Source organism: Siphateles boraxobius, unplaced genomic scaffold, assembly GCF_051911475.1.
Source record: "Siphateles boraxobius isolate OS27281-9 unplaced genomic scaffold, OSU_SipBor_1 9, whole genome shotgun sequence".
Classification (NCBI taxonomy): domain Eukaryota; kingdom Metazoa; phylum Chordata; class Actinopteri; order Cypriniformes; family Leuciscidae; genus Siphateles; species Siphateles boraxobius.
Genome location: NW_027509219.1, coordinates 27713652 through 27741644, shown reverse-complemented (window position 1 = coordinate 27741644; position 27993 = coordinate 27713652). Strand labels below are relative to the sequence as shown.

The following is a 27993-nucleotide window of genomic DNA, read 5'->3' as shown; positions in this document are numbered from 1 at the left end:
TCCCTCCACTCCAGAAAAAAAAATCAATATGCATTTCATCCATTACAGCACTCACGGATGGGTCAGGATCTCTACTCCCATCTCCCTTCTCTGCTCTGTCTTTTCCTTTCTTTGTGCAGATACAAAATGTCAAAATGTTTACACTGCGCTGCCGTCACTCTGATGAGTTAATAGCAGTCTTTGATTCTCATACAGAGTGGATAAAAAAAAAACACATACTTAATGACATTAATTAAGATCATCATACGCATGACTCAGAAGGTCCTTTCATCTATGAGCAGGTGTGATCAGGAACCTTTGCCTATAATAGCGAAAGGAAAGGAAAGGAAAGGAAAGGAAAGGAAAGGAAAGGAAAGGATATACAATCATCCTCTCCAAAGACAATAAAATAGGTTACAGCATTTTTGTCTCCAAAACAGGACCCAGGAAAATGCACATTTTGGATTTGCATTAAAGCAACAGCTTCATGACACCACCACACACACAGAATTACAGTCATCGATTAAATAGAAACCACAAACTCCATCGCATCGCAAAATAATTAACCCCAGCTCAACGAGAGGGAGGGAGCCCAGGTTCTAAGGTAACCAGTTTTTTGCGGTGAAGAAGAAAGGGAAAAAGACATCCATCCATCATAAAAAAGAAAATGCTGCAGCCAATTTCCACAAAGCCGCTAAGCTGATTGAGATGACCAAAATTTGTTTCACCAGCTTACATTTACTTCAAAATGGCCAAAAATGGTCATCTCAGCTTCAGTATCACACACTTTCACAGCTTCCCATTCTCCTGTTCTTTAGTAAAGGGAGAGTTGGGTGTGCAGGAATAAAACACTTGTCAATAAATAAATAAATAAAATAAATTAACAAAACATGCAATGTGTGTTGCAGTTCACTCTCACAGACAACCCATACCAAACAAACTCTATTCCGCTAAACCAACCGATCGCCCCACCTCCTCCCACTGAAGTAGATTAAATTCACACTAGTCCTCATTTTAAACGGAAATTGGATTGATGGAGAAAAGATTACGGAGACAGAGGGCAAGGTGGTGACAGCGGGAGAGAGTGGGGAGGGTGGAGTCGGCATCAACAAAGCACATCCAAAGCTAATAGTGTAAATGTTTCTCTTTTGCCACCTGTAGTGTGTACGATGTGTGTGTGTGTGTGTTTTCTTTCCCCTCCTGATCTTTCTCTTTTTTGCCATAGCAGCAAATATCCTGTTGGCGCAGGATGCAGAGTGGTATCTGGCCCTAAAATCGATCAGACTCCCGGACTAAAGCTTCCATTCATCTCTGGCCCATAAAATTTGATTAGCGCTGACTACAGCACTGCAGGGAGATGGGCTGATAGAGCCAGGCTACAGAAGATGGCAACAGCATCCCACATTTTCATCTAGTCTTTCTCTCTCTCGCATGTTATATTTTGTCTCTCATATTTCTTTGTAAAGCACTTCCGATTAATAACAGCCCGTCTCTCTCCATCCCTCCTTATATCGTCCTCAGAATGTACAATCCTTGCGTGTAGGTATCTAAGATCAGTGAGATAGCGTACGTGCCCTCCTTCCGCCCCTCCTTTCTTGGTGTAAACCGTCCTCTAGCTATTAAACAAAAATGACAGCCGTGATGAGACTTCGACCGGTGTTAACAAAACTAAACAACTGCAGCCCGGCCCAGCCAGCTGGCCTGTCCGGCGGACACGCCCTCTGTTCCCACATATCACTGTGGCATGTGACCACTCCTCTCCACCAATGACAAAGTCCTGAGCTCATGAGTGGATACTGTCTGTCTGCGCAGTGAAAAGCTAAGAGGACAGGAGGGGGAAAAAGAGCAATACAGACTTGAATCTCAACAACAAGGTGAAGTTTGTCAATTTGACTAGTGCATGTTTCTTGGGAAGGACACTTCCACTTGTTGATTTGTCACATGCTATTTCAAACCATGTGAAAAAGCAAAATAATAAAATTAAAAAAATTAAAAAATAGAGAAGTTTATTCATTTTGAGAGATAACTTGACTCAATCATCCAAAATTACATGTGTATAAACCAATCTGTGTGTCTGACGTGTGTACCACAAGGTCTCTGTAAATTGATTACAGGCATGAACTGGCACTTGAGCATTACGCTTCTGCAGAAAAACTGATTTAAATTCATGTAAGCCTGCATGATTTAAGATTCATTTGCGATATTGATTCTTCCAGGAGCCGGAGACGTCATTTAAAGCATCAGTCATCCAATCTGCTGAGGATTCACGTCAGCATAAGGGATGAATTTATTTGGCTGATAATTGTCTACCTTTGGGAGCGTGTGGGTGACACTTGAAATTTTTTTGGCATATCATCAATGTGATAATGACAAGCAGACCTCACTGGCTCAAATATCTTTCAATCATTCATGGCATTCAAAACTTGCATGTGTTTCACATTACAATAGAAAGAAAGAAAGAAAGAAAGAAAGAAAGAAAGAAAGAAAGAAAGAAAGAAAGAAAGAAAGAAAGAAAGAAAGAAAGAAAGAAAGAAAGAAAGAAAGAAAGAAAGAAAGAAAGAAAGAAAGAAAGAAAGAAAGAAAGAAAGAAAGAAAGAAAGAAAGAAAGAAAGAATAACAAATAAATAAAAAATTGTAGCATCCATGAAATGTATATAAATATTTAAGCACCGAAGTGTGCAAACATTTTTACATCATACAAAAAACGTTCAAAATACAAAAAAAAAGTATCACAGCACCAAATTAGCATATTAGAATGAATTCTGTTGGATCATGTGACTGAATATTAGGTTATTGATGCGAAAAATTCAGCTGTTTTCACAGAACTGTTTTCACTGTTTTTGATCAAATAAATGCAGTCTTAGTGAGCAGAAAAATACTTCTTTCAAAGAAAAAAACAAAAATTAAATCATACTGCCCCCAAACTTTCAAACAGTAGTGAATGTTTGTACATACTGCAAAAAATGTCTCAAAGGAAAGATTTGTGGTTAACATGATAAAACTGTTCATTTAACTAGTTAATTTAAGTCCCTAAGCCTTTTTTCTTTTTTTCTTCTTCTATTTTTTGCACATGGTGCTCGGCAAGTTTTAATTTTGAAACCCGGATACATTTATATCCAAGCCTGAAAAATTATAGGAGCATCTCCGATGGGTAAGCTTTTGTAAGGAGTCTCTGTGCTGGTCTGGGCTCACCTGAGTCTCTCGAACGTTTTCCACCGTGAAGTTAAACCACACTCTAAACCGCGGGTTACACGTGTCAGGCCTGATGAACAGATCAAACTCAAATTCACTGATGTAGTCAACACGGCCCAGGTTACCTATGGAGAGACATAGAGAATAACAAAGAAGTTGTCCAGAGTTACTTTCAGGCCTTGAATCTATTCAATAGCTATATGATACACCAATATATGCATACAGAAATATATTCATTTCAAAAGCTTTACCTTGCAGACATATATTTCCACACAGAGTACAAATATATGTCACAAAGCAGTGACTGGGAGATATTTCCCTGTAGACTAATAATAAATCAGTTGGGATCCCTATCTATGTGTGTTCACAGTATTTCATTTATGTAAAGAGAAATAAAATGCTGCGCTGCCATCTAAACCTTTTCTTTCCCCACAGATTTTGACACACACATACACACACTTACTGGGTGGGATGGAGGAAGCCGAGCCGAGACGCTTGGCAGTCGTTCAGGTGACGACTAGACAGCTTTGGTAGCAGATCGCACAATAACAAGCCTCAACATGGCTGCCGCAAACAAATAAATATTAACAAACCAGAAAAGTGCTTTGTTGGTAACATATTATTCCTGCAGGCCCCACACAAATGTCAAATGGCAGGTAATAAAGATCAGCCTTAAATAAGCGTGCTGATGGAAACACAGACAATCTTCTCACACCATGCAGAGTAACAGCAACAAAACATTGCCACAATGCAACACGCAAGTACAGGCTGCAATCTGAGGCCTTTACAACCGTCTTTAATGACTGATTTTGGAATATGAAAGAAATGAAAGATAACGCTAATTGCTTTATCAATAAAGTTAATATGGTGGTATGGTATGGTAGTTAAAGATCTAGTCTGATAACTGGAAGTTTGTTGGTTTAAAACCATTAGCAATCCCCATCGTGCACCTGAGAAATAAACATACAGAACACATGAAATTGCTTGATGTATTTTATATTGAGTTTTTAATATTAAATTTCAAGCTAATTTAGAATTTGTTTGAAAAACTACCAGACATTAACTAAAAAGCACCAAACTCACACAAATTTAGCATTCATAAGGTTATTCATAAGGTTAAGGCTTTAATCTCATGGTTGCAGCCAGTTTGTTCCAGGGATGATTGTTGCTGTAATACACTGATAAAAGAATCTACTAAACAACAACAACTAACTTTCTTATTTACTAACTAGTGAAATGCTGCATTGCCATGTACAAGTCCAGCAGCCCTGTCCAATGGTAATGCGAGTGAGTTAACTCATAAGGCTGGATGAACAGAAAGAAAGAGGGAGGGAGGGAGGGAGGGGGAGATGCATCTGGTTGCCCTGCTCATGCAGGCTGGGTTCAGGGAAAGAAGTGTGGAAGTCACCGCCTGGTGGAAGATAGCTCAGAGCTAATTACTGACAGATGGAGTGACCACCATTCCGTCACTCCGGAGCCCAGCGGAACGTCATCCTTCTGCCAGAACAGAAACATTCCTAAACTCATCACAAACTTAATCGCCTGTCCCCAAAACCAGCAGGAACGGATCCTCTCAGGACAAAACTGTAAAGTGCGAAGTTCAACCTTTTCGAGTTTCAACTTCCTGATTTAGTCAGTTCTCACTCTACAAAGACTCCCAGACTCACTTTCCAGAAAAAAAGCAGATTATAAATAAAACATGAAAACTTGTCACCTTTTTCCCCCTAAATATATAACTTCATAAACTAATTTATGCCTTTCTGTTCATTTTCTGAACAGCTGCCGAATGGTTCTAATGGTCACTGCGTTTTTCTTCCAGTGTATTGGATACAGATTGATAGTGCTCTCTAGATGAAATGGATATTGGCACTTTAGCTGATTAAAGTCACTTTCTTTTAAACACAAATCTCCTGCAGCAAGAATCCAAGTATGACAGCAGTAGCACACTCCTGATGGAAAGGCATTTTTATAGATTATCAGACAACTATTGCAAAGGTCAATGAGAGACCTTTATAAACATATCCGAATTAAATGGAAAGGTCCATGTGAAACTCAAACATGATGCGTGAAGGAGAGAAATTGAATTAAATTTCATGTGTGGATCAATAGATGCAGTTTGCAATATTTTATGAAAGTGTGTTTGCATTAGAGTTTGATACTAAGCCATTGATACTAAATCAAAATGTCTGGGGCAACAAATGAAAATAAACTAGGGCTGTCAATAAATCCAATAATTGAATGAGAATAATTTGAGTTTAATCAAATAAATAGTCATTTCGTTAAGTTCTTTCTGAGGAAAGAAAACAACAAAATGTGCATGTGTAATAATGTCATATACAGTATGCCTGAATATACACCAGACAGCTTTCTGTATATTTATATTTCTCAAATTTGATGCAAATTTAATTCTACTATACAAAGGGTCCAAATTACATTTGATTCATCATTAATTTTTTGTCCGATTAATATCGTTGTTGTTTTTTAATTTTAATATGAACCAGTTATACTGTCAAATTAATAATGTAATGAATAAATTAGCTTTGCACTGCCTAAACTGCACTGAATAGCAAAACATTGTCACTTGGGCCAACTACTAAAAAATTTCCTAGTGATATTGTAGCACTGTCAGTTGTTAGTACTATGATAATATTTTAGTACTAGTATAACACACAACTCTGGTGAACACCCAATTTAAACAGAGACATCTAGATGAATGTAATCAGTTTTATATTCCAAAACCTTCAGAGCAGCTAAGAACAAGATGTATTGACATTTCACATTCCCCTTCATATCTTAACCTGAATGACAGACATGAACTCCCAGCAGCAGTGATAGGGCTCCACACCACAGCTCTCAGCAACTGAGAAGAGTCAAGTCAAACACACTTTACACCAAAATAACATCTGTTTCACAGCTCTAACATGTATTTTTTATACATCAGCCAACCACACAGAGAAAGGGAGGATCAGTAGCTGAGCCAGTCACTGGAGGAGAAAAAGAGAGAATGGGAGAATGGGAGAATGGGAGATTGGTTGCTGCACCTGTTCCAGACAGATGTGCACTCTAATTCATCATTCATCCATTCCAGAACATTAACCATTTACGCCACTTTTAACATCAAATATTGGCCATCGACATGCAGTAACAGTGATCCAGTGATTTGGTCTTAATTGTGATAGTTTAATAGTTGAGATGAGATGAAATTTCTAATAGTTTTCATGTCATTGTAAGACAAGCTACAACTAGTACATAAAAAAATAAATACCAAAATATATATATCTTTGCTATCTTGTATTTATTTGTGCTTTTACTTGTAATTTGATTATTTTTATCACTGACTGTTTACTTGTCTTTAATCATCTTTTAAATTTATATTAGTTAGGCTAGTAGTTTTAGCTGTGGTATATAATTGGAATAGAGAAATAAAAATTTTGAGAGTCATTACGGCCTGTTTTTACAAAAACAGTTCCATGGCCAGTAAAAAATACTAATGGCTGGTTCATGTTCTCAAGTCACTGGCCACTGGCAGGTGTAGCAAAACGTTAGTAATAGGCCCTATGTATATATATTTATACATATTTGTGGTCAGAATTAATGGCACCCCTGGTAAATATGATCAAAAATGCCTGTAAATAAAAATACATCTGAATTGTTTATCCTTTTGATCTTTCATCCACAAATCTAACCTTCCATTGAAGTAAAATAATTGAAAGTGGGGGGGGGGGTCACATTATGAAATAAATGTTTTTCTACAAAACACGTTGGCCACAATTATTGGCTCCCCTAGAATTTTTTACGAGTAAAATATCTCTGAAGTATCTTGCCATTAATATTTACCTTTTTTTCTACGACTTCTAGTTTCAGTTTAAATATGAGGAAACACAAAGGCCAAATTCCCTTAATTTTTTTACCTTTATTTTACCGCAGTCTCATTGAGATCAAAAATCTTTTTTTACAAGGGAGACCTGGCCAAGGTAGCAGCCATACATAAACACAACATATCAGGGTTCCAGACTGCGACCAAATTGGTCGCATATGCGACCATTTTTTGAGAATGTGCGAGTTAAAATGTTATGTGGTCGCATTTTTGCGAGTGGACGCTTGAGCAACAGAACGCCGTGGTATCATCTGCTGCAGTCCGTAACTTATGTTCAAAATGAACGAGTATGCTACTTCATGAATCCATTTTCCAAACCGTGTTTTTGACTTATTCTGAATCACTACGGTACGCCTATAATAAGTGTTTATATTCGGACTATTTTATCCCGGGGTCGTCTCGGCTACGGAGTAGCCCAGTGCCTGCGTGACTCGCCATAGACATTAACGGAGAGAAGTTCCGTCTACAATGTTCTTCCGCAAGACACGTGCAGTGCATTGCACACTGATGGTGAAACGCGCCAATTACGAATTCACGAATTAAGGCATATAAAAATGATAAAAAATGGTCTTACGAAACACAGAGCCCCTTCCTCCTACGTCTTTTCAGCGGATATATTTTCCTCTGTCGAGCGATTACTCTCATGATCGCTCGACAGAGGAAAAGGAAATTATTATAAAATGCAGAAGGTAAGGAGTGTGAATTTTCTGCTTTTAGTTACAACTATAAACTTTGATAACGAAAAATCTATCTGAAAATCTGAAAAATATCAGTTTATTATAATACTCTAATCTTTTAAGATGTAATGCATACATTTGAATGTTTAATGATTTTTAAAAGATAGAAAGATGATAGATAGATAGATAGATAGATAGATAGATAGATAGATAGATAGATAGATAGATAGATAGAATATGATTCAAATGTAAATAGATAGATTGTATATAATTCAAATGTAAAATGCTTAAAATTACAGATTAAAATTACTGTCCAAAATCCATGAAAATCCTGAAATTTGGCAATGATAATTAATATATTACAGGTATTTCTGCTGCCACCCAGAAAGCCTTTGCTAGCCTTGGTCCATTAAAACCACTATTCATCAGCATGCATTGATTAATCCCATGGCATGTAGCAAAAAAAAAAAAAAAAAGTGCGACCAAATCATATGCTGGTGCGACCAACTGAGAAAGTTGGTAGCACCAGTGCAACCAGTGGAAAAGTTAGTCTGGAGCCCTGACATATTAAAAATGCTACATACAATCATGACAAAATTCACACAAAAAACAAACAAAACAAAAAAACTCAAGCCTCTCAAGAAAACCAACCACATGTCTCCTTTACCACATTCTTTATCATGCTCTTAAATGTATAAATTGATATACACGTTTCTAGTTTAAGATCTTTTTGCAAATTATTCCATGCCCAGGGTGCATAGTATGAAAATGCAGTTTTCCCCAGATCTGTCAAAACCCTGGGTACATTAAAAAGCAACCACTTGGAGGAGCGTAGCTGGTAACTAGCAGAATTGATACAGAGAAGGGTACAGAGGTAAGCTGGAAGTTTATTATGTCAACATATTCAATCACAGACAGAAAAGTAGCTTCCACAAATAATTTTTTTAATCATCCATTTAATTTAAAGTTTTTTTTAAATTTAACCCTATTTAATCATCCATCACAATGTAGGCACTAAGCTGTGGAATAAGCTGCCGTCTGATCTTCGTGCCACCCCTGACCTACAGACCTTTAAATCGCAACTTTAAACTCATATATTCACCATGCTCAGTAAATAATTATTTATTTTCCATTCTATTTCTCTGTCCTCCTTTTTAACTTTTTATGTTACATGCTTTCTTTATCAAAATGTATGTCTTCTTTGATTATCTAACTTCTCATGTTAATTATTTATAGTTATTGGTTGTCTCCATCTGCTTTTCTGTTAGTTTAATTGTTATATCAGCCAGATTGCTTGTCTGTTTGTCTGTCAACTGTTTGTATCATTTTTTGAAGTGACCTTGGGTTCTTGAAAGGTGCTATAAAAAATAAACATATTATTATTATTATTATTATTATTATTATTATTATTATTATTATGAGTAAAACCAAAGAATGTAGTTCTGATGTGCATCAAAAGATTGTTGAGCATCACAAAATAGAAAGTGGCTGGAAGAAAATGGCTAAAGAATTGAAAATCCCCATTTTGACCATCAGGACAATAATTAAGAAGTTCAAATCAACTAAAGATGTTACGAATCTGCCACGAAGAGGACGTGCGTCTATATTGTCTTAATGCACGGTGAGGAGGAGAGTTCGAGTGGCCAAAGACTCTTTAAGGATCACAGATTTTTAAAAAAAATTAAACAAACCCTAAATCACCACATGTTGTCTGGGAGGGTTTCAAGAAAAATCCTCCTCTCGCTCATCCAAAAACAAACTCCAGTAAATTCAGTTGTCAGACACGACTGGAACTTCAAACGGGACTGGGTTCTGTGGTCAGATGAAACTAAAAAAAGAGCTTTTTGGCAGCAAACATGCCAGATGTGTTTGGTGCAAACAGGGATAAAAAAACCCATGTCTACAATTGAATATACCATTGGATCTTTAATGATGTCGGCATATTTTTCTGCAGGAGGTCCTGGACATCTTGTTCAGATACATGGCATCGTGGATTCTATCAAATGTCAACAGATAAAAAAATCAAAACCTGACGCTTCTGCTAGAAATCTTATAATGGGCCGTGGTTGGATCTTCCATCAGGACAACGATCCAAAACAAACATCAAAATCAACACAAAAATGTGTTACGGAGCACAAAATGAAGCTTCTGCCATGACCATCCCAATCCCCTCACCTGAACCCTATAGAAAATGAGTGGAGTGAACTGAAGAGAAGAAGCACCAACATGTATTTGTGAATCTGAAGGATCTGGAGAGATTCAGAATGGAGGAATGGTCTTTGATCTCTTGTCAGGTGTTCTCCAAACTCATCAGGCATTATAGAAGAAAACTCAGAGCTGTTATCTTGGCAGAAGGAGGTTGCAAAAAGTATTTAATAACAGGGAGCCAATAATAATGGCCAGCGTGTTTTGGAGAAAAGCATTTATTTCATAATGTGATTTACCCCCCACTTTCATTCTTTTACTTCAATGAAAGGTTCTATTTTTGTGAATTTTTTGAATGAAAGATCAAAAGGATAAACAATGCAGACTTATATTTTACACCCATTTTTGATCATATATACCAGGGGTGCCATTCATTCTGACCACCACTGTATATAGGGCCTAAAACTAACTATATATATATATATAACCTAATATATAAAACCTACAGTATGTACAGTATATACACTGTAGGCTATATACTGTGTGTGTGTGTGTGTGTGTGTGTGTGTGTGTGTGTGTGTGTGTGTGTGTGTGTGTGTGTGTGTGTGTGTGTGTGTGTGTGTGTGTGTGTGTGTATATATATATACACACACTGTATATTCATATTGACACAATTATATTCAGTTTAGTTTGGTTTTCATTTCCTGTCTGCGTGTCTGATGCGTTGCTATGGTTCCTGTTCAGCTGTGTTCACCTCGTTAATCTGTGTATTTCATTTCCTGTGTTTGAATCCTCATTTGTTCGGTATCGTCCGTTTTACGTGGTCGTACTAATTTGCATGCCTGCCTTTATCTGAGTTTGTTCTGTGAATATTTACTATTAAAGACTATTTAGTATCTTTATCTTTATGGTCGTGCTTTGGACTTCCACGAGTGGGATATATAATATAATATAATATAATATAATATAATATAATATAATATAATATAATATAATATAATATAATATGACCCTAACCCTTACAGGAAATAGTGTTTTACAAAAAACTGGGAATCCCTACCCTGCCACAAATATGGAAAGATAAAAAAACAGATCAATAATAGCATTTTCATAGGAACGCATATGTATTGTATATAAAATTATGCAAAATACAGTTCCATTGCCAGTAAGAAACTAGTCATTAAATGTTCTTAATTTACTTGCTATTGGCAGGTATACAAAAAAGTTAATTTTAGACCCTGGCTGTATCTCATGTCATAGATAATGAAATCAACAGACTGAGCTGTGAAAAAAAAATACTGAAAATAATTTTTGCACGTAATTTGCAATCTAATATTACAATTAGTTAAAAAACTTGCCTTGATTGTTTTGAGCAAATATAATAACCTCTACAAAAAATGAAGTATATCCAGTTCAAATCTAATCCTATAATTTTCAATGGCTGAATGTTAATACAACAAATAAAAATAAATATTGTATATCTGCAGCTGAATTTAGTTTATTGCAAGGCCCAAAAAATGGGGGGCACACACTTTAGACTTTGAATCTAAATAGCAGATCATACTGCCTTTCTTTCAGAACGCTTGACTTTTCAGCACCAAAGACAGCTCCCCAAAGACCGCGGAATGAAGTCGCTGTCCATGGTCCTGACATATCTACTGCAGTTTCCCTCTTAGAAATTCATTGCTGGGTAACTTACAAACTCTCAACCACCCCTGCTAATTTTTTGATACACACAGCATTTTAATATGAAAACAAGCACGCACAAAAATGCTGATTTAGCCGAAAGCATCCGATTCATTTTCCTTCAATGTTCAGGTATGTTATGTCTTACAGCCTTCCTTACATTTGTGAGAAGAAAAAAATACACTTCAGGGCTCCAGGGCAACAAGTCTCTGCTCAGCTTGATGGGAGAGGATATGATACACCATTGATTTGAGTTTTAATTTTATGGTGCCTGACTCCAGAGTCAGACCATGATGAGCTGTAATCTACAACACTTCGGCCAGCCCTAAACAAGCATAAATACTACAGCGGAGGAGAGGTCCAGCCATCACAGCGTGGAGGACGAACGCCATTTTGGATGACAGTTCACTGACAACACAGATAATTCAATGTATAACCAGGGGAGGAAAAATCAATGACTGTATTTTTACTTGTGGTACTGTTTGTGTGTGTGTGTGTGTGTGTGTGTGTGTGTGTGTGTGTGTGTGTGTGTGTGTGTGTGTGTGTGTGTGTGTGTGTGTGTGTGTGTGTGTGTGTGTGTAGATGGACACAGTGGAAAACAGTGGAAAACAGGGAGAAAAAGCAAGAAACAGAGATTGCAAGCAAATTCTCCTGTTACAGCTGTTTTGAGAAATTCATCTACATACTCTGTCATAAGAGACTTCTATAACACAGTGCTTAGGATTTAACAAATTGGTTTTTTTGCAAATAATGCCACAAGCTCAGAGGATCACTCTATGTAGTTCAATGGGAATAGAGGCAGTGTTGTTTTATAGCCTGTTTGCTCTCAGCAGAACGACACTGCCGAGCTGTTGGGAGGAGAGACACTTTCTCATTTATAGGGAGTTAATTCCCACTGTTATCAGCGAACTGAAATAAACATTCCATATAGAGAAAAGAGTGGGAGGTTGAATCATCTTATCTGGTGTCTGTGTGTCTGTGTGTGTGTCTGTGTGTGTGTGTGTGTGTGTGTGTGTGTGTGTGTGTGTGTGTGTGTGTGTGTGTGTGTGTGTGTGTGTGTGTGTGTATGTGTGTGTGTGTGTGTGTGTGTGTGTGTGTGTGTGTGTGTGTGTGTGTGTGTGTGTGTTAATGTGGTTAACCTTGTTATAGACATAGAAGAGAAAAGCAAATGGAGAATCCGTATTAATGTAATGTGTTTGCTGTCTGGAGAAGCATGTGGGTGGTCTCCACTCAGCTATCTCACACTGTTCTTTCCTTCCAGCTGTTCAATTCAGACACTTATTTCTAAAACATAGACGTAGCCTCCATTGCTTCTTATCTGATTTGCCTAACTTATATTCTTCGGTTTCTTATTTTATATTACCGTTCAACACCTAGAATCTACAAACCATGTGCACCAGAAATATATTTCAAATAATTGAATATGTTGGTGGAATGGACAAAATCTATAATTCTATGGGTTTTTTTTTAAAAGATTTTTTAGAGTTGTTCAGAATAAGCTCAAGCAAATGAATCTATGAAATGTACAATATGTTTTGTTTCTGCATGTGAAATAGAAGAAACAAATGAGGAGCTATGCGATACAGAAAAGAGAAGGGAAAAGAGAAAAAGAGAAAGGAGAGAAACAGAATGGGGGGCAGGCCTGCCTGTCAGGCATACAATAGGAACATGGCTTGGCTAATCCCATTACAGAGCTACAAGCCTGGTCAGTTAGAGCAGTCCTCCTGCTTATCCAAAACAATTGGACACTCTGCAGTCTACAGCTTCCTAACAAACCACAACCGGAGAACAGGACTATACAGGGAGAACCAGAGAGACTGAAAAAGAAGAGAGAAGAGAGAGAGAATAAGCCACCGATGAAGGAGTGTAGTTTATACATTGTACATTTCAGTGACAGATTATTTTATTAAAATATGCATGGTAAAATATAGTATGGAACCCATATAATGTTGTTTAGATTAAGTCACCATGTTATGCTAAGTAGCTGATTATAAAGCAATAAATAATAGGGATAAACACATCTATTTGAGCAACAAGGACAAGCACTATCTGGTATCTATTGACTAGCTGTAGTTTAATTACTGGTGAGAAATGTGGTAATGTGGTGTGAGTCTAGAGCATCCCAGGTACTGATAACGGCATTGGAAACAGATATCTTTCAACCTTTCTACAAGTTTTTTTTTTCTTTTGTTACAAACTGCATTGGAAATTAGAAGTGACTCTGGAGACTGGCCACCTCTTAAATGTGTTTTTGCCATGTGCTCCTTTTCATTATTGGAAAACACATCAGACTCTCCCACGGGTGAGAATACCTGGACACGGACAACTGATAAAGCTGGAATTGATTCAAACCCCAGGAAAGGTATCTGGCTCACAAGACCTCCAGACAAACTCTCTTCATGCAGTTTTTCCTGCTCTCGGTCTAAAGGCAAGGTGTCACAGAGACAACATCAATCTCTCTCTCTCTCTCTCCATCTCTGTCCCTCTTTTTCTCTCTCTCCATCTCTGCTAAACTTTTTCACATTTTTATTAAATGTTAAATCAAGACAAGAATAGAGCCATGACCTCTAACTCTCAGAACATCTTTAACAGGTGTCAAAACTGTAAAAGCCTTCAAACTAGCATTCTTCACAACACTACCACTATTTCCATCGCCATTCTGGGAGTCCCATGAGGAAGGCCGTGCTGCGCATGAATGTGGGTTTTTAGCCAAACGGCCTCTAGATGCTAATTAATGACATCAATTACACAATGTCACCCAAATCACTAGACTGTCATTAAAATGGTACTAAATACAGTAAAATAATCACATGCATTAGCATTTTATCAAAAATGGGGCAGGAAATAAATTCAAGAGAAGTAATTGCTTGACATCTATCTTTTAGCATGGATATGCAGAACCCTCAGTGGCACAAAATACAGAGTGTCTGCATCTGTGCTTTGCAGCCCACACGCTTGGCAGCAGTGATAAAGGGGCCAATGAATCTGAAAAGGTTCAAATTTTCTTGCTGCCCTTGTATCGGTATTGCTTGAATAAAAAAAGGGCCCAAAGCAAGTGTGTTCATTTCATAACAGTCGGCAGGTCACAGGGAGGCATTCACTGTGAAATGTACTAAATTGTATCATCGATCTCAGCCATGAAACATGCCGGCTTTTCTGAAGCCCCAGACTCCTGGAGGCACTCTCTTAAAAGAGCCACTCATCCCCGTCAACTGTGGTCTTCCCTCTTTATCTTATTTCCTGAAAATGCAGGGTTAACGTTGTTACCCCTTTATATCCAGATTTAGATTATGTACCACTTTGTTCTCCTTCCCTTTCATTCCTTGCCTTATCATTTTGTTAGCTGTATGGTTTGAGTCCTTAGTGGGTAAACAGAAGTCACTTCAAATTTCATGCTATCTCTTTACGTGTTAATTATATGAAGTCCTACAAAGGACAAAAGACGCTTAGCCAGCAGGACAACATTCTAGGTCCTTTTCTGTTTCTGACTTTTTGTTTTCATCTCTCCCTAACACACTCTCTTGCTCTTTGTTCGTTATCTCTTCCTCTAGTTCCTGCTCGATATCTCTGGCCTGGCCATAAGAATAATCTTTCCTGTGGAGAGTTGGGAGATAAAGACACAAGAAGCTGAAGGGTCCATGGTGAGCCTGTGGCAAAGAGAAGGTCAGAATGCTGCTAAGAGGGGTCTGTTATCAGGGTGGTAGCGTCCTATTGGGGAGCGGCTTCCCTGTTTATTTACAGTTAATGCTCCCTGTTGGTCTGCGCTCTAATGCCTGGGGCTGACTTGTCTGTAATCGGAGGTGGGCACCAATGGAGACAGGAACAAGGAGACCCTGAAATTAACAGCAACTCAAATAAGTCACCAATAAGAGAAGGGGCTTTCATTATGAGGGAGGCATGAAATGTCAAAACAAAAACTGAATAAAGATGAAATGTTGATAATTTCTATTAAAGTGCAACAAAACACCTGGCACAAACTCAGATAAAGATGATATCAGCAGGGTTGTGCACCATTCTGGATGCCTTTTAAATTCCAAATCAACTCCTGAATTGAATAGAATTGAATTGAAGTTGCAAACAGGATGTGAAGATGTGAATTTAAATATAATCCATTCAAGAAATCTGTCTATTACAGGGCTCGAATTTCGGTGCAGGATTGCGGGTATTGCGCATCATTTTAATCATTCCCACAGGTCTTGCGTTTATAATGCGGGAAATTCCCCCAAACATTCATTCAATCTAATATGTAGGCCTATGAGTAAATTTAACCTAACAGATTATAAGATCAAATCAGTCATTTTAAAACATTCTGCGAGACGCAATTTCACAAACAGCCTGAGTGATTCTGCCAATGCCGCGTCTTTTCTGTCTCTCAAAATGGGTTGCACAAGGCAAGCCAATCGCGCTGCAGCTGCAGGCGGTGATTCTAGACTCTCGCGTTTCAGGAGTCGGGACATTTGATGGAAATGTCACTTGCACAATCGGGCCATTGCATCGTCACTATTGTTTATAATTTGTGCGTCTTTTTAAGTCTTACCTATTTAAACATTCAATCGATTTTAAACCGCATGACAAACAGCTCGTGAGTAACAAAACTGAGTTCTTTTTCGCGAATTATAGTGCTTTAACGGTCAAAAGCACACAACATTGTCTAAATTCCGGTCTTGGGGAGTATCCTCTCAAACACAATCGGTTATGTCTTAAAAAAATAATACAAAAAGAAAATGCATGTGACACTAAGAAAAACAGTATGGGCCGTTCACGTTACGTCTTTTGCGCGTTCATCCTTTGCTGAAACGTCTTCCTCTTCATGGAGAACGTGGCTCATGATTGCTTAGCAACAGGGAGCCCTTTTTAAAAGAGGAGAAAGTGACGTGGACTGCGCTTTACACGCAACATGTGAACGGCCCCTTAATGGATCCGTGCACTAGCTCTTAAAGTGAGAGTAGCCTAAAATGTGTCTGTCATTATTGTATATAAAACAACAAAAGATAGCATTAATTGTAAGGAATCAGGATTAATAGCCTATGTATTCAAATTATACAGGACTAAAAGACTATTCCGTGTTATTTTTTCCGTTTCTAGCATTTCTGAATACTAGTGTTAGACCTAAACTTTTCTCTTTATTTCATGTATTTATTTGTGCTCCTTTTTTCAATTTAATTCAAAGATTGAAATCAAGCTTCCTTTTGTTGTGTAAAAAAACAAAAAATGACCCCATTGTAAAAACACAAATACAATGAGTGAGCAAACATTTAGCTAAACGTATTTTTTTTAAATTGTCTAAAAAAACTCCCCCCTCAAATTAACCCCCCCCACCCCCACCCCCACCCCATAAGAATGACCTAAAGGGGGATTTCCCCCCTATTTTCCAAAACCAAATTCAGGCCCTGTATTAAAAGAAATGTGTTAACTCTAATTGTAAATTCCCTTGTTTGAAAGTCTTTTTAATTTAAAAAAAATAAATAAGTGGGAAGGTTTATAGGATTTATAGAATCCATAGACAAAAAAAACAAAAATGTTCACAATAATTCTACACAAAAATGGATCACTGTTTTATAGGTCTGTTAATAGATTACAATTTTTAATTGGGATAAATCGAACATTTATAGTGAAATTGAGCATACACAGCTTATCTTGTTTAACATTTCATTTTGTCATTATTTGCTATATCCAGCAAAGTAAACAATCTGATTGAAGGATTATTCACAGGTGTCTTTCCAAAAACCAAATAACTAATTGATATAAGGTGTCCATTTAGTACATAAATTTATGTAGGGCTGCAACTAACGATTATTTTAATAATCGATTAGTCTGTCGATTATTTTTTTCGATAAATCGATGAATCGGATAAAAAATAAAATATAATAAATGTATACAAAAACAGAACGCACAGTGCAAATTCACAGTGCAAAAACAGTTTGCTCCTTTAACATCCCTGAGCTGTTAAAGTATTAATAAAAAAATGGACTAACACAAAAAACATTCACATGTATGATTTACATCTGCCAAATATATAAGCTTTTTAAAAATAAAGTGCACAAAAACATTAATATTTTTGTTTAAAGGGACCTGAGCTGTCGGAACAATAAATCATTTATAAAAAATAAAGAAAAATACAACTAAGAAAACTTAACAGGATTTGTTTTGAACGTCAGAACTTGTTATCTACACTACACTCGCACACACTCACAAACTCTCACACTCACAGATGCACACACTCACAAACCTGTGTTTTGTTTTTTGTCAAAGATGTTATATTCTTTAACAAAATGTTTGACATTATTTGACAAGCAAATGCACAAAAGAGACAAGTCTTTTTTGGTCTTTTGCATGGATAATAGGTGGCAGCACTGGTTCAGCACAACTGTTTTGAAATGTTTCCTGAGCAACAAATCAGCATATCAGAATGATTTCTGTTGAATAATTCGACATTAAAGACTGGAGTAATCACTGCTGAAAATTCCACTTTGGCATCAAAGGAATAAAATACATTTTAAAATACATACAAACAGAGAACAGTTATTTCAAATTGTAATAATATTTCACAATATTACTGTTTTTACTGCATGTTTGGTCAAATAAAATGCAGCCTTAGTGAGCATAAACTTTTGAACAGTAGTATAGATAGAACAATTTAATTCCAATCCAATTCCAATCCAATTCAAACTCCAATTCTTCAACTTATTTGGGGTGTGGCCAAGTCAAGTCAAATTCACATTTATGAATTGAAAGAGACAAATCTTGAATTATGAATTTTGCTCAAACCTTGTAATCAGATGTTTTCAGGAATCTCTAGTTTTTTCCCCCTGCATGTTTCATTTAAAACCGGAGAGCAACACAGCTTGAGGCAGCACTGGTTCAACAAAGCACATCTATTTCCAATAGATTTACATCCGAGCTAAACCAAATGATTGTTTCATCTGGACTATGCCAGGGAATCGGTTTGGAGTGAATACTAACACATGACTCCTCTACCAGGCAGCAGTCAGCACTCTAAGGGGTTGGTATGCAGTGATAAACTCATAGATGTGTCGCATAGCAGTAGCATGCAGTAACTAGTGCACATCTGGTGTGCGCTGTCGTGTTGTGCAGCACAGTGATAAAACCACAGATGAATCAATGGTGCACAGCCATTGTGGGCCAAGATGGCTACAAAATGCCAGCAAGGCTTCTTGGTCATCCCGAGCAAGAAACACAGAAATCTCACAACGTGCAAAAGCTTTTCAAAGCAGGGAAATACATAAAGTGATGCTACTGTCAATGGCCTGATAGACTCGAATGGAAAGAAAAAGAACGGAGGGGTTCAACTGCAAGCTGTTCAGAAATCTTGGCAGAAAATCAGTGCTCCTTCTCACCTCCCTTTGCAAAAGTACTCTAGCAAACTACACCCACCATGGTGTAATTACTTAAGAGAATTAAGCAACAGTGCTCTAAATATATGGTGAAAGGAAAAAAAAATACAAAGAGAAGCTCACTAGGGGGGAAGGCACACTTATTGGATTTCTGCAAGGCTGCTAATACTCTGTCTATACATCAACTTTAGCTCCATTCACAGACAATGTTAGAGCTGTTCACACACCAGCTTACATATTGTATTTCAGCCATTACTGTATGAACAAATATCTTAACTTATTTTAATTTAAATCTATTTTCATTTTGAAGAACCAATATCGTTTCTTAAATCCCAAAAATCTATCTTTCAGTCTATGCTGTTTTCAGTTGATGAATGAAGTTGATGAAAGCTTTGTAACATACCTCCCATCCAATAAATCACAATAAGTGTTGTGCTTTGTTACTTCTGATATGAAACAAAGTCTCAGCTTTCAAATTCTGTCAATTTTATAACGAAATTCAAACAATAAATACCATTTTGGCCCCATTTATTGTGACGTGACAGATCGCATAGCGCCTCAGTTTAAGCAAAGCAGCAGCGCGGGGCGCATGTGAACTGATCATCGTTTCCACTTTACTACTTGTTACAGCACAAAATAAACCTGAATAAACATCAGAAGATATGTTGAAAGATACAGAACAACTTACCGAAATCCGAATCGTGTCACATGTAATCGCTCAATCGGGGTTTCAACTGCCGAAAGACGTCAATAATATATATATATATATATATATATATATATATATATATATATATATATATATATATCAGTAACATTCGTGTCACTCTGGTTTAACTGACTAGTGTGTGAATGTAACCGCATTTAGCACTATAAATTGGGACTGACAAGTGCTTTTGCTGCTGTGTTAAAGCAGACTATGAAGGATTCAACTTACATTTGATATTCATTTTAATATCTCTTATTACAAGGGAAAAATAAATCAGGGATGGTCATTTTTGGCTGCATGGTGGGAGGCACTGGAATCAGTGGTGGCTGCCAAGAGCAAGGAAGCTTCTTGAACCTTCTTCAAAGGACAAATGCAAAGTTTTTACTCTAATTAAGGGCAAAGTATTTGCACACATAAAATGTTCCTGATTCAAAGACGGTGGGCGGTCTAGAATTGGTTTTCTTCTAGACATTGGCCTTTTTTAGACGCTCTCAAAGAATTTTTTTGACTAAAATCTTCTCCGACACACTCCTCACAGCCTACAGTGGCAGATGAAAGGCAATAGATTTTGCTATTAATGTTACCATCTACCAAACCAAATTTAGACTGAATAATATTCTTACATGATGAATATCACATCATTTTACAGATCAATACTGATCATTCTGAAATAAAAATGCTATGCTGTGCTTACAGAGATGTCAGCGTGAAGAATGCATTGCAAACAAGAGGTGCTGTTAGCAAAACAGTACATCTAGATTCACTACGGCACTTTGTGATTTTACGTAACACAGAAGTGTTTGAATACAATCTCAGCAGAGAGCAACAATTAGAGCTTTTATCTTTGTAGGGGGGAATGTGCTCATCAAATGATGTAGAATAACAGTCAACAAGTTTGAGGACGGTACACAGGAAGCAGTTATCTGCTTGCAAAACATTTGTTATATATCCTTGAGTAGCACTGTATGTGTTATTGAATATTTCTATTAAAATTCCTCTATGCTTCTTATGCATCGGTTTACAAACTTACCCAGAGCATACAAATGTGTGAACCTGACACATCACATCAATGAACTTTATCTCAAAGAAAATGTTTTAAATAAATCAGTAATATAAACAGAGGTGGTGTAAAATAAGAAAAAGGAAAAACAGAGCGCTAAAGCGTTACAAATCTCCAGCGTTTTCCCAAACTGCATGTCCTTGCCTAGAATGAGGAATGACATGTCCGCCTGGCCCCAGTATTTACGGCATCAGGAGAGCTGCTGGGGAAATGGATTACTCCATCATCATGGAGCAGCGTGTTCATGCGGCAACGCATCACAACACGACTCTGTGTGTAGTCATTTTCACCTGTGAGACGCTCTAAATTCCCCACTCGCGGCGTTGTTTCCGAACTTTGCTTCTGAATGCACAAAAATGTCATGTTTTTGATCAAGAGCTTTAGCAGCAAACAATGGCCCGACAGGCAGCCACGGTCCTTGAAGCGTTAAATACGAAAGAAGTATTTAAACAAAACCCGAACTGTGGAAGCAAGTTGAAATTACTTTACTACATAAAATGGAATAGAGCCAATGGAGATGCTGACTCGATCACTTGACCTAGTATATTAAACACTCTCTACACAAGAGTGGCGGCTTAGCTCTGACAGCTCTAGCACAAGAGTGGGTTAAAAAGCTCATTGAGAAAAACACACGCATACGCCATGACCCTGCGTAGATATTCAGGAAACCCGCCATTCGTTGAAGTCTCTCCTAATAGGGGTCAGTGTCCGGATAAAACCGCACAGATTCCATTTGCTTTAAAGAAGAGGCAGTTGTGCTCTGAGTTAACCTCCTGCTAATAACAGTAAAATAGAAAACGCTGAGCCTGTAAGTGTTATGCTAGTCTTCATACCGCCCATTATAATGTGCTGGTGAGAGCAAGTGAAGGGTGCTAATTGAAGTATGCGTCACGTTCACAAGTAAAACGCATGGCAGAAATTAGTTTCTAAACTGAGTGGCTGAAAGTGGGAATGTGTTGTACGGTTTGAAAAATGGTTCCTCACTGTATCTAATTTGATAGCACTGAACCAAAAGATTGTTCAGCAACAACACAAATGTGAGTGAAATTGAACCAACGAAATCAAGCAAATTATTTTATTTTAAAAGCTTAAAAGTAAATTATATATATATATATATATGGCTTGAGAAGCGTAAAAGGAGGAGTGACGACAGTGAAGGACGAGAGAGGACCAGGCCTGGGCTTTTTTAAGTTGCTTTTTTTTACTTTCGTTTGTTTACTTTACTGAAGTATGTTGAACATTCACTGGTTCCTGCCTCTTTCTTCCCATAACAACATACTGTATTACATTGACATTCGCAGAGCAAGATACCAGAGGAAATACCTCAAAGAACAAGTCAATAAAATATGCGCAACCACACATGTGCACTCCATGATATTCCCATGCAAGAATCTCAACAGCCTAAAAGCTGATGTTTCATTCAAGATCTCTCCAAGCTGCAGGGCTCTGATCAAACATAACCAAGGCTGATGGTGGGAATGTCAGGCAGGATTATCACCTGTTTAATTTGCTAGTGCACATTTTAAATATCTGCTCGCCCAGCTCGTTCCACAGTGCAGACACTCTATATGCTTATTTCACGCAGCCATTATTTTGAAATCGAAAGCGAGGCTCCGGTGTGGAAGGAAACCGGAAGTATCGCCTTTAATCATAGGAGAGCCGCGAATGTGATGGCGTATTGTTGTGTTTAATGTTGAAATTAATTATTCAAAAAATGTACATACATTTCTTTCATACTTTAGACTATATACAGTGAAAATCATTTATAATTGTTTTTTTCAGAAAGTAAAAATAGAAGCAGGAACTATATACATATTCTATATTGGATATTAACATCCAATAGTGTAAATCGCAGCTGCAGCTTCAGGTTGGTAGTCCAAGGCGTTGTTGTTTATCTTTACTTCCGGGGTTCTTCCCACCAGAGCCTCGCTTTCGATTTCAAAATAACGGCTGCATGAAATAAACGTATAGCCGAGCACTCTAGGGGTGAGTAAATATTACAGCATGACTGTGCGCAGACCACTGTGCACTTCTGCTCTGAGAAGCAGTTGCTATACCGGCAGGAAGAGTGAGGACCAATTTAAATTATAGTTCAGCTATGCGGTTCATCTTTGTGCATGAGACTGTAAGGATGTGGTACAAATATGCAAAGTTCGAAGTACAAATGCTTGTTCTTTCATGTTAAATTACAATGACTTAGGGGACTTTTTTTTTTTTAAATGCAAAGTGCAGGCCAGTGGAATGAAAAACGTAACGCAAGGTCTAGCTATGCATCTTTACCTAAATCGCCACATTTTTAGAATGCGTGTCATGCATAAGATGCTGCAAAAGATGCAAGTGCACTTGTCAAAGAGGTTAGTCTAACACATGATTGCAGAGAAAAACAATAGAATGGAATACAAAAAGGCCCCTACTGTGCATAATTTGTTAGCTATTTTAAAGGACATAAAGTGTTTATCAAAATTCAATAACATTTACCACCTCTGGAACAACTTTTATTTACTGCTGCTCTAGTTGAGTTGCTTAGCAGTACGGTGCAGCGCTATGATTTCTTTTTGGTATGGGTTTAGCATAGTCCATTGTGGTGCTTTGATTTCGTGTTTTTTTACAGTCCTACACTCCACGTTCCGTTTTACTCATGAACATTGTAAATTACAGAAGCTGAATGATTTGGAACTGTTTCTTTATGTCGTCTTGACATTAACCCTAGTGGATCAATTAGAAAAAGAAAAAAAGACAGTATTTTGTCACAGAAAACATGGCTCAGACCACTTTGTGAAATACCTGTAAATGTTACAGCCGTTTGGCTTTGTGCATTAACTTGAGTGATATATGATTAAAGGGCCACAATGAGTAAGGATCTGTTACAGTAAAACTCAAGAACCGAGGCTGTTAACCTTGTGGTTTAGGAGGGGGAAGAGCACAAAACCTCTTCCACACATGCTCTCTGAGTGCACAGATATTTTCTTCAGGGTCGAAGCTGTATAACACCAGAGGCCTGAGGATCAGTTAGAGGAATAAAAGAGATAAAGCTACAAAATTGACAAAGGACAAGCAGGCTAGCTTCAACTAGCTAAATGGGGGACAAAAAGACACTTGATAAAAACAATAAATCAGAAACCTGTGCTGGTTCTTCTAAGAAAACAGCCCAAATCAATTCAATTTAATCCTTCTTAAAACCTTGAGAGAAAAAAAAGAGAAAACCGTAAGACACCAGACAGTGATGTAGCTTTCTTAGTAGGAGCATGACTTTTCTCCTAAACACCAAAGCATTTACAAGCATAATATTCATCTTCTAAACACTAAGCACAAAATCTGTAACTAATATCTCTTCCACTTGTCTTTTTATGCTTGTCCATGTAGTTGTTATGTTTTGTTGAGGGCAGGAATACATCTAGAGTAGCCTAATATCTGTTTAAGTACTCTTCATCCTCCCTGTAAACCCTGCTGTTTCCAGCAGACACTTGTGCTGAGCATAAAGCCTGATTGTTAGAATGTTTCCACTTCTTTAATCAATGGGGATCTGAGTGTCTTGATTCAGGGTACATCTGAAGTATATAAATATCTGCTGGCAAGCCTGGCTGCTTTTTGTCCCCTTGGCCTTCTTACTTTTTTTCCCTCCCTTCATCCCCCTCTTGTCTTTCTGGGGTGTTAAATGTAATCATTCATCCACTAGATGCACTCTGCAAGAGTGACATGAAGCATGAAGACTTTGAGCGAAGATAAAAACAGACAGAAAAACTCTACTGAATGTAAAAAAAGAAGAAGAAAAACGCAAAACAATTAAAGCCCCATCAGCGGAGAGATTTTTCCCTACTGTTTATCCTCATTAGCAAGCGTGCGGCTGAGGCCTTGTCCCCTCTCCGAACACATTTCTTTTGTTCGCTGAATCGAAGGAGTTTTTTTCATCTATTATGATTACAATGGATAATTTAAAATCCCCAGTGCAAATCCGTTAAATGCTTAGGGGGTACCGCACATCTCAGATTGTCATTGGTGGATACGTTATATCCTGCCCTTGGTAGGAATCGAATCATTATGTAGACACACATTCGCATATATGCACTTGTGTACACACACACCTTCTTCCTCTGCCTCCAGCAGGCACCAGATTTAATCAGAAGCTACAGTCAATAAGTTGTATCACTCAGAGCCTCTGATAAGCATCTGCATGTGGAGAAATATTTTTGACAATTTACCACCAGAATGAATTATGAAACTAATGTGAGAACATCTACACGAATGAAAGGGAAGGAGTTAGGTAATGAATGACATGCACTTCAAAACCTTCAAGATCTCCTCAAAATGCTAAAAGGTTCACATTAAATATACTTGATTCTGGCATGCTAAAAAAATGTATCCGGAGGCCATAGATTAATGCAAGACTATCAATCCTGTCAATGTCAGTTATAAAAAAAATGTTTTCTAAAAGTCAGCTACTCCAAAAAAACATTGACAAACAAATGTTTCTAAACTGGAATAAAACCACATTATTAAAAACCTCAGATAATATCACACGATTAAAGTGCTAATTATAAACATTAAAGCTCTTTTAAATTCAAGAATCTATGGAATTTACATAATGCGGCAAACGTAACTATATCTATAGAGCCATCAATAACGTTTTAATGACGCCTTCGGGAAATATTCATTATGTTTTTTACTATCAAACTGTGCATAATGGGGGATATTTTAATAAGTTATGCTAAAAAAGACAGAGACACAGAAGTGAGAGAATTAGAAACCTGTAGGCCCAAATGCCTAAGAAAAGATATACCACTGACCTAATCTGCATATGGCTGACAAGAAAATGAGTTACATCTCATCTAAATGTAAATTAAGTGTTTTATGCCTTCAGTAAATAGTTTACGTATCCATGGTCTGTTTTAATTAACCAATTAGAATTTATTACCCGGATACTAAAGATAAGAGACATTTTTCTGACTTTTTTTTCTCTCTCATGACAGCTGTCTAAAGGGAGAAAGAAACAAGAAACATTTTTTCTGGCAGAGGGAAGGAACTTGAGTGATATCTTGGCTTTTAAGTCAGAAGCATTTGCTTGAAGTTCCATTGGATGGTGCCATCAAGGATTGAAATCTTGTGTGTAGCAGTCACAGTGCAAATACTGTATAAATGTTGGGGAAGCAACTCTGAAAACATTGTTTACTAAGCTACAAGCTTATCATAATTTTAAGTAGTTAAACTATACTCATGCTACTGCTTTGTAAAAGCAATTAGCTTTACTGCAAGACAAATAGAAGTAGATAACTACAGTACATAGAAAGGTTTTTTCTTTGTAAATAAAAAAGTATCCAAGTTATACAGATATATATATTATTTATATATAAAAATGATGTCGTTTATCATTTAATCAGAGGTTGTACAAAGGCAGTGACATAAACAATCTTGGGTGAGAGTATCAAAGTTAAACATGAAACATTGTACAGTGACTCGAATCATTTACATGAACTTCCTGAATGAAATATTCACTAGAACTAGATTCACTAGAATGGCAAAGTATCAATACTTTGAAAACAGCTGAACTAAATGTCAAAATGTGGAAAATGCTGTTAAGTTGCTTCTAGTTAGTTACTAGAATTTGCTAGAACTGACTGCACAGTGCACAGCCATATATTTTGGAAAAGGGTATAACTATTTTCTCAAGATCTGAGTGATATCTAATGCATCTATACTATTATTTTCATTTTTTACAGGCTATCCGAGGGGATATTTTATCCTTTGACTGCGTATTAAATATCATTTCCATTTTGAAGGTGCTGACTTTCACTGCAACAAAAGAGAGGCTACGAACGGTGAAAAGTTATCACTTGCTGACAGGTGGCTTCTGACAAATGAGCCCACATTGTAACAAACCTTTACATTTCCACATCTTCTTCAACATAAAGGGAAGAGCGTTTGATTAATGACCGGATGTGCCTAGCTCTGAAAACTTTGTTGAACTATCGCACGCCTTAAGTCCTTCATTTGACACAGGGGCTTCAGCTCTCAAAGTCACTTACGTCAAAACCCCAGATTGTTGCCGAGAAAGTGCCGCTTCCCTTTTGTCAGAGTGTAAGTGGTTAACATCATTTCACTGCAGTGTTGCTTTGCTGAAACAGCAACAGGACATTAATTTGACATTAGCGCTGTAACATCAATTCCTCTCCATTTTCCAACTTGGATAATGCATTTACTGGAAGCAGATTAATATCTATTCCATAAATCATTCAGAGAATTTGCCGAGCCAGAGACATGGGGGTAATGTCATATATGTTAGCTGATCCTGGTCTTGCGGCTGGATGTTCATTAATCAGTGCCTCGGGGTCCTCGGGGCCAGTCAGAGGGGAAAACAGAGAAACTTATAAAACATCCTGATTATTTATTTATATTGACTTTGGCTCTGTAACTTATGTTAATATTCTATGTCTTTTTATTGCCGCCCTACGCCACTACACCCAAACATCATCCACCCTCGGCTATCGCTTTCACATGACTAACGCCAACATCCAAGCAAGCTTACAATGAACGCCATTGTTTTGATAAAAGTAATAAACATCTCTATGATGACGGGTGGTTTAACTCCTAAAGCACGATGTGAACATTATTAGTTCTTGTAGAGTTGCTCAGTCAGAATCATATTGATTTATCAAGTTACTTTCGAGTTGATTTGAAGTGGTCAGTCTTACGTTTCAGACACTGGATCCATAACCAACTGCTTTCTTTCAGTTTAACATTCAACCCAAACTACCAGATATGACCAGAAAAACTCGCTCCACCTAAAAATTGTACCATTACAGAATATTTCCAAGACCCAAAAATCTATATAATAAAAAAACTCCCCACAGGGAGCCTAGCCACAGGCGAGCTCTTTCCCCGCAGAGGGGTGAATTGGTTGGCTGTCAAGAATATGAAAGCTGAGTCTCATCTGCTGGAGACCCTGAACCTAATCTCCCAGCAAAGAATGATATTGTGCCTGTTTCAGCCATACTGATTCACTGTCAATCTGGCCCAAAGCTGCTCTCAGCTGCCCACTTGACCTTGTCACTGCAAAAGCACTTTATTTTCATTACATCACTGTTCATTCAGACTGGCAAAAAGTGCCAAACAAAGGCCATTTACTCAAAAGCATTCTTTAAAATATCATAACTTGCTTTAATTACAGTTTTCAGCGAGGTAGACCGACAAGAGCAGTCACTTTCAAATGAAACACTTCAATTTTTACCCCTCCATTTAAAAGGGAGATAATTATTCATTAAATGCCCCACTCACATGGACAATAGTCTCTCTCAGGCTGTGCTGCCATATGCTAAAAT

At 37.5% G+C, this 27993-nt stretch overlaps 1 protein-coding gene across 5 annotated transcripts in view; it reads right to left on the bottom strand.

Moving 5' to 3' along the window:
* LOC143732405 (cytosolic carboxypeptidase 6-like) overlaps positions 1–27993 on the bottom strand; it is a 370731-nt gene that overhangs the window by 336637 nt on the left and 6101 nt on the right. For all 5 annotated transcript variants that reach the window (XM_077223445.1, XM_077223442.1, XM_077223444.1 and 2 more), the window contains exon 3: positions 3172–3296. In XM_077223445.1, the coding sequence (XP_077079560.1) occupies positions 3172–3296 (125 nt within the window). The remainder of the gene's footprint in view (positions 1–3171; positions 3297–27993) is intronic.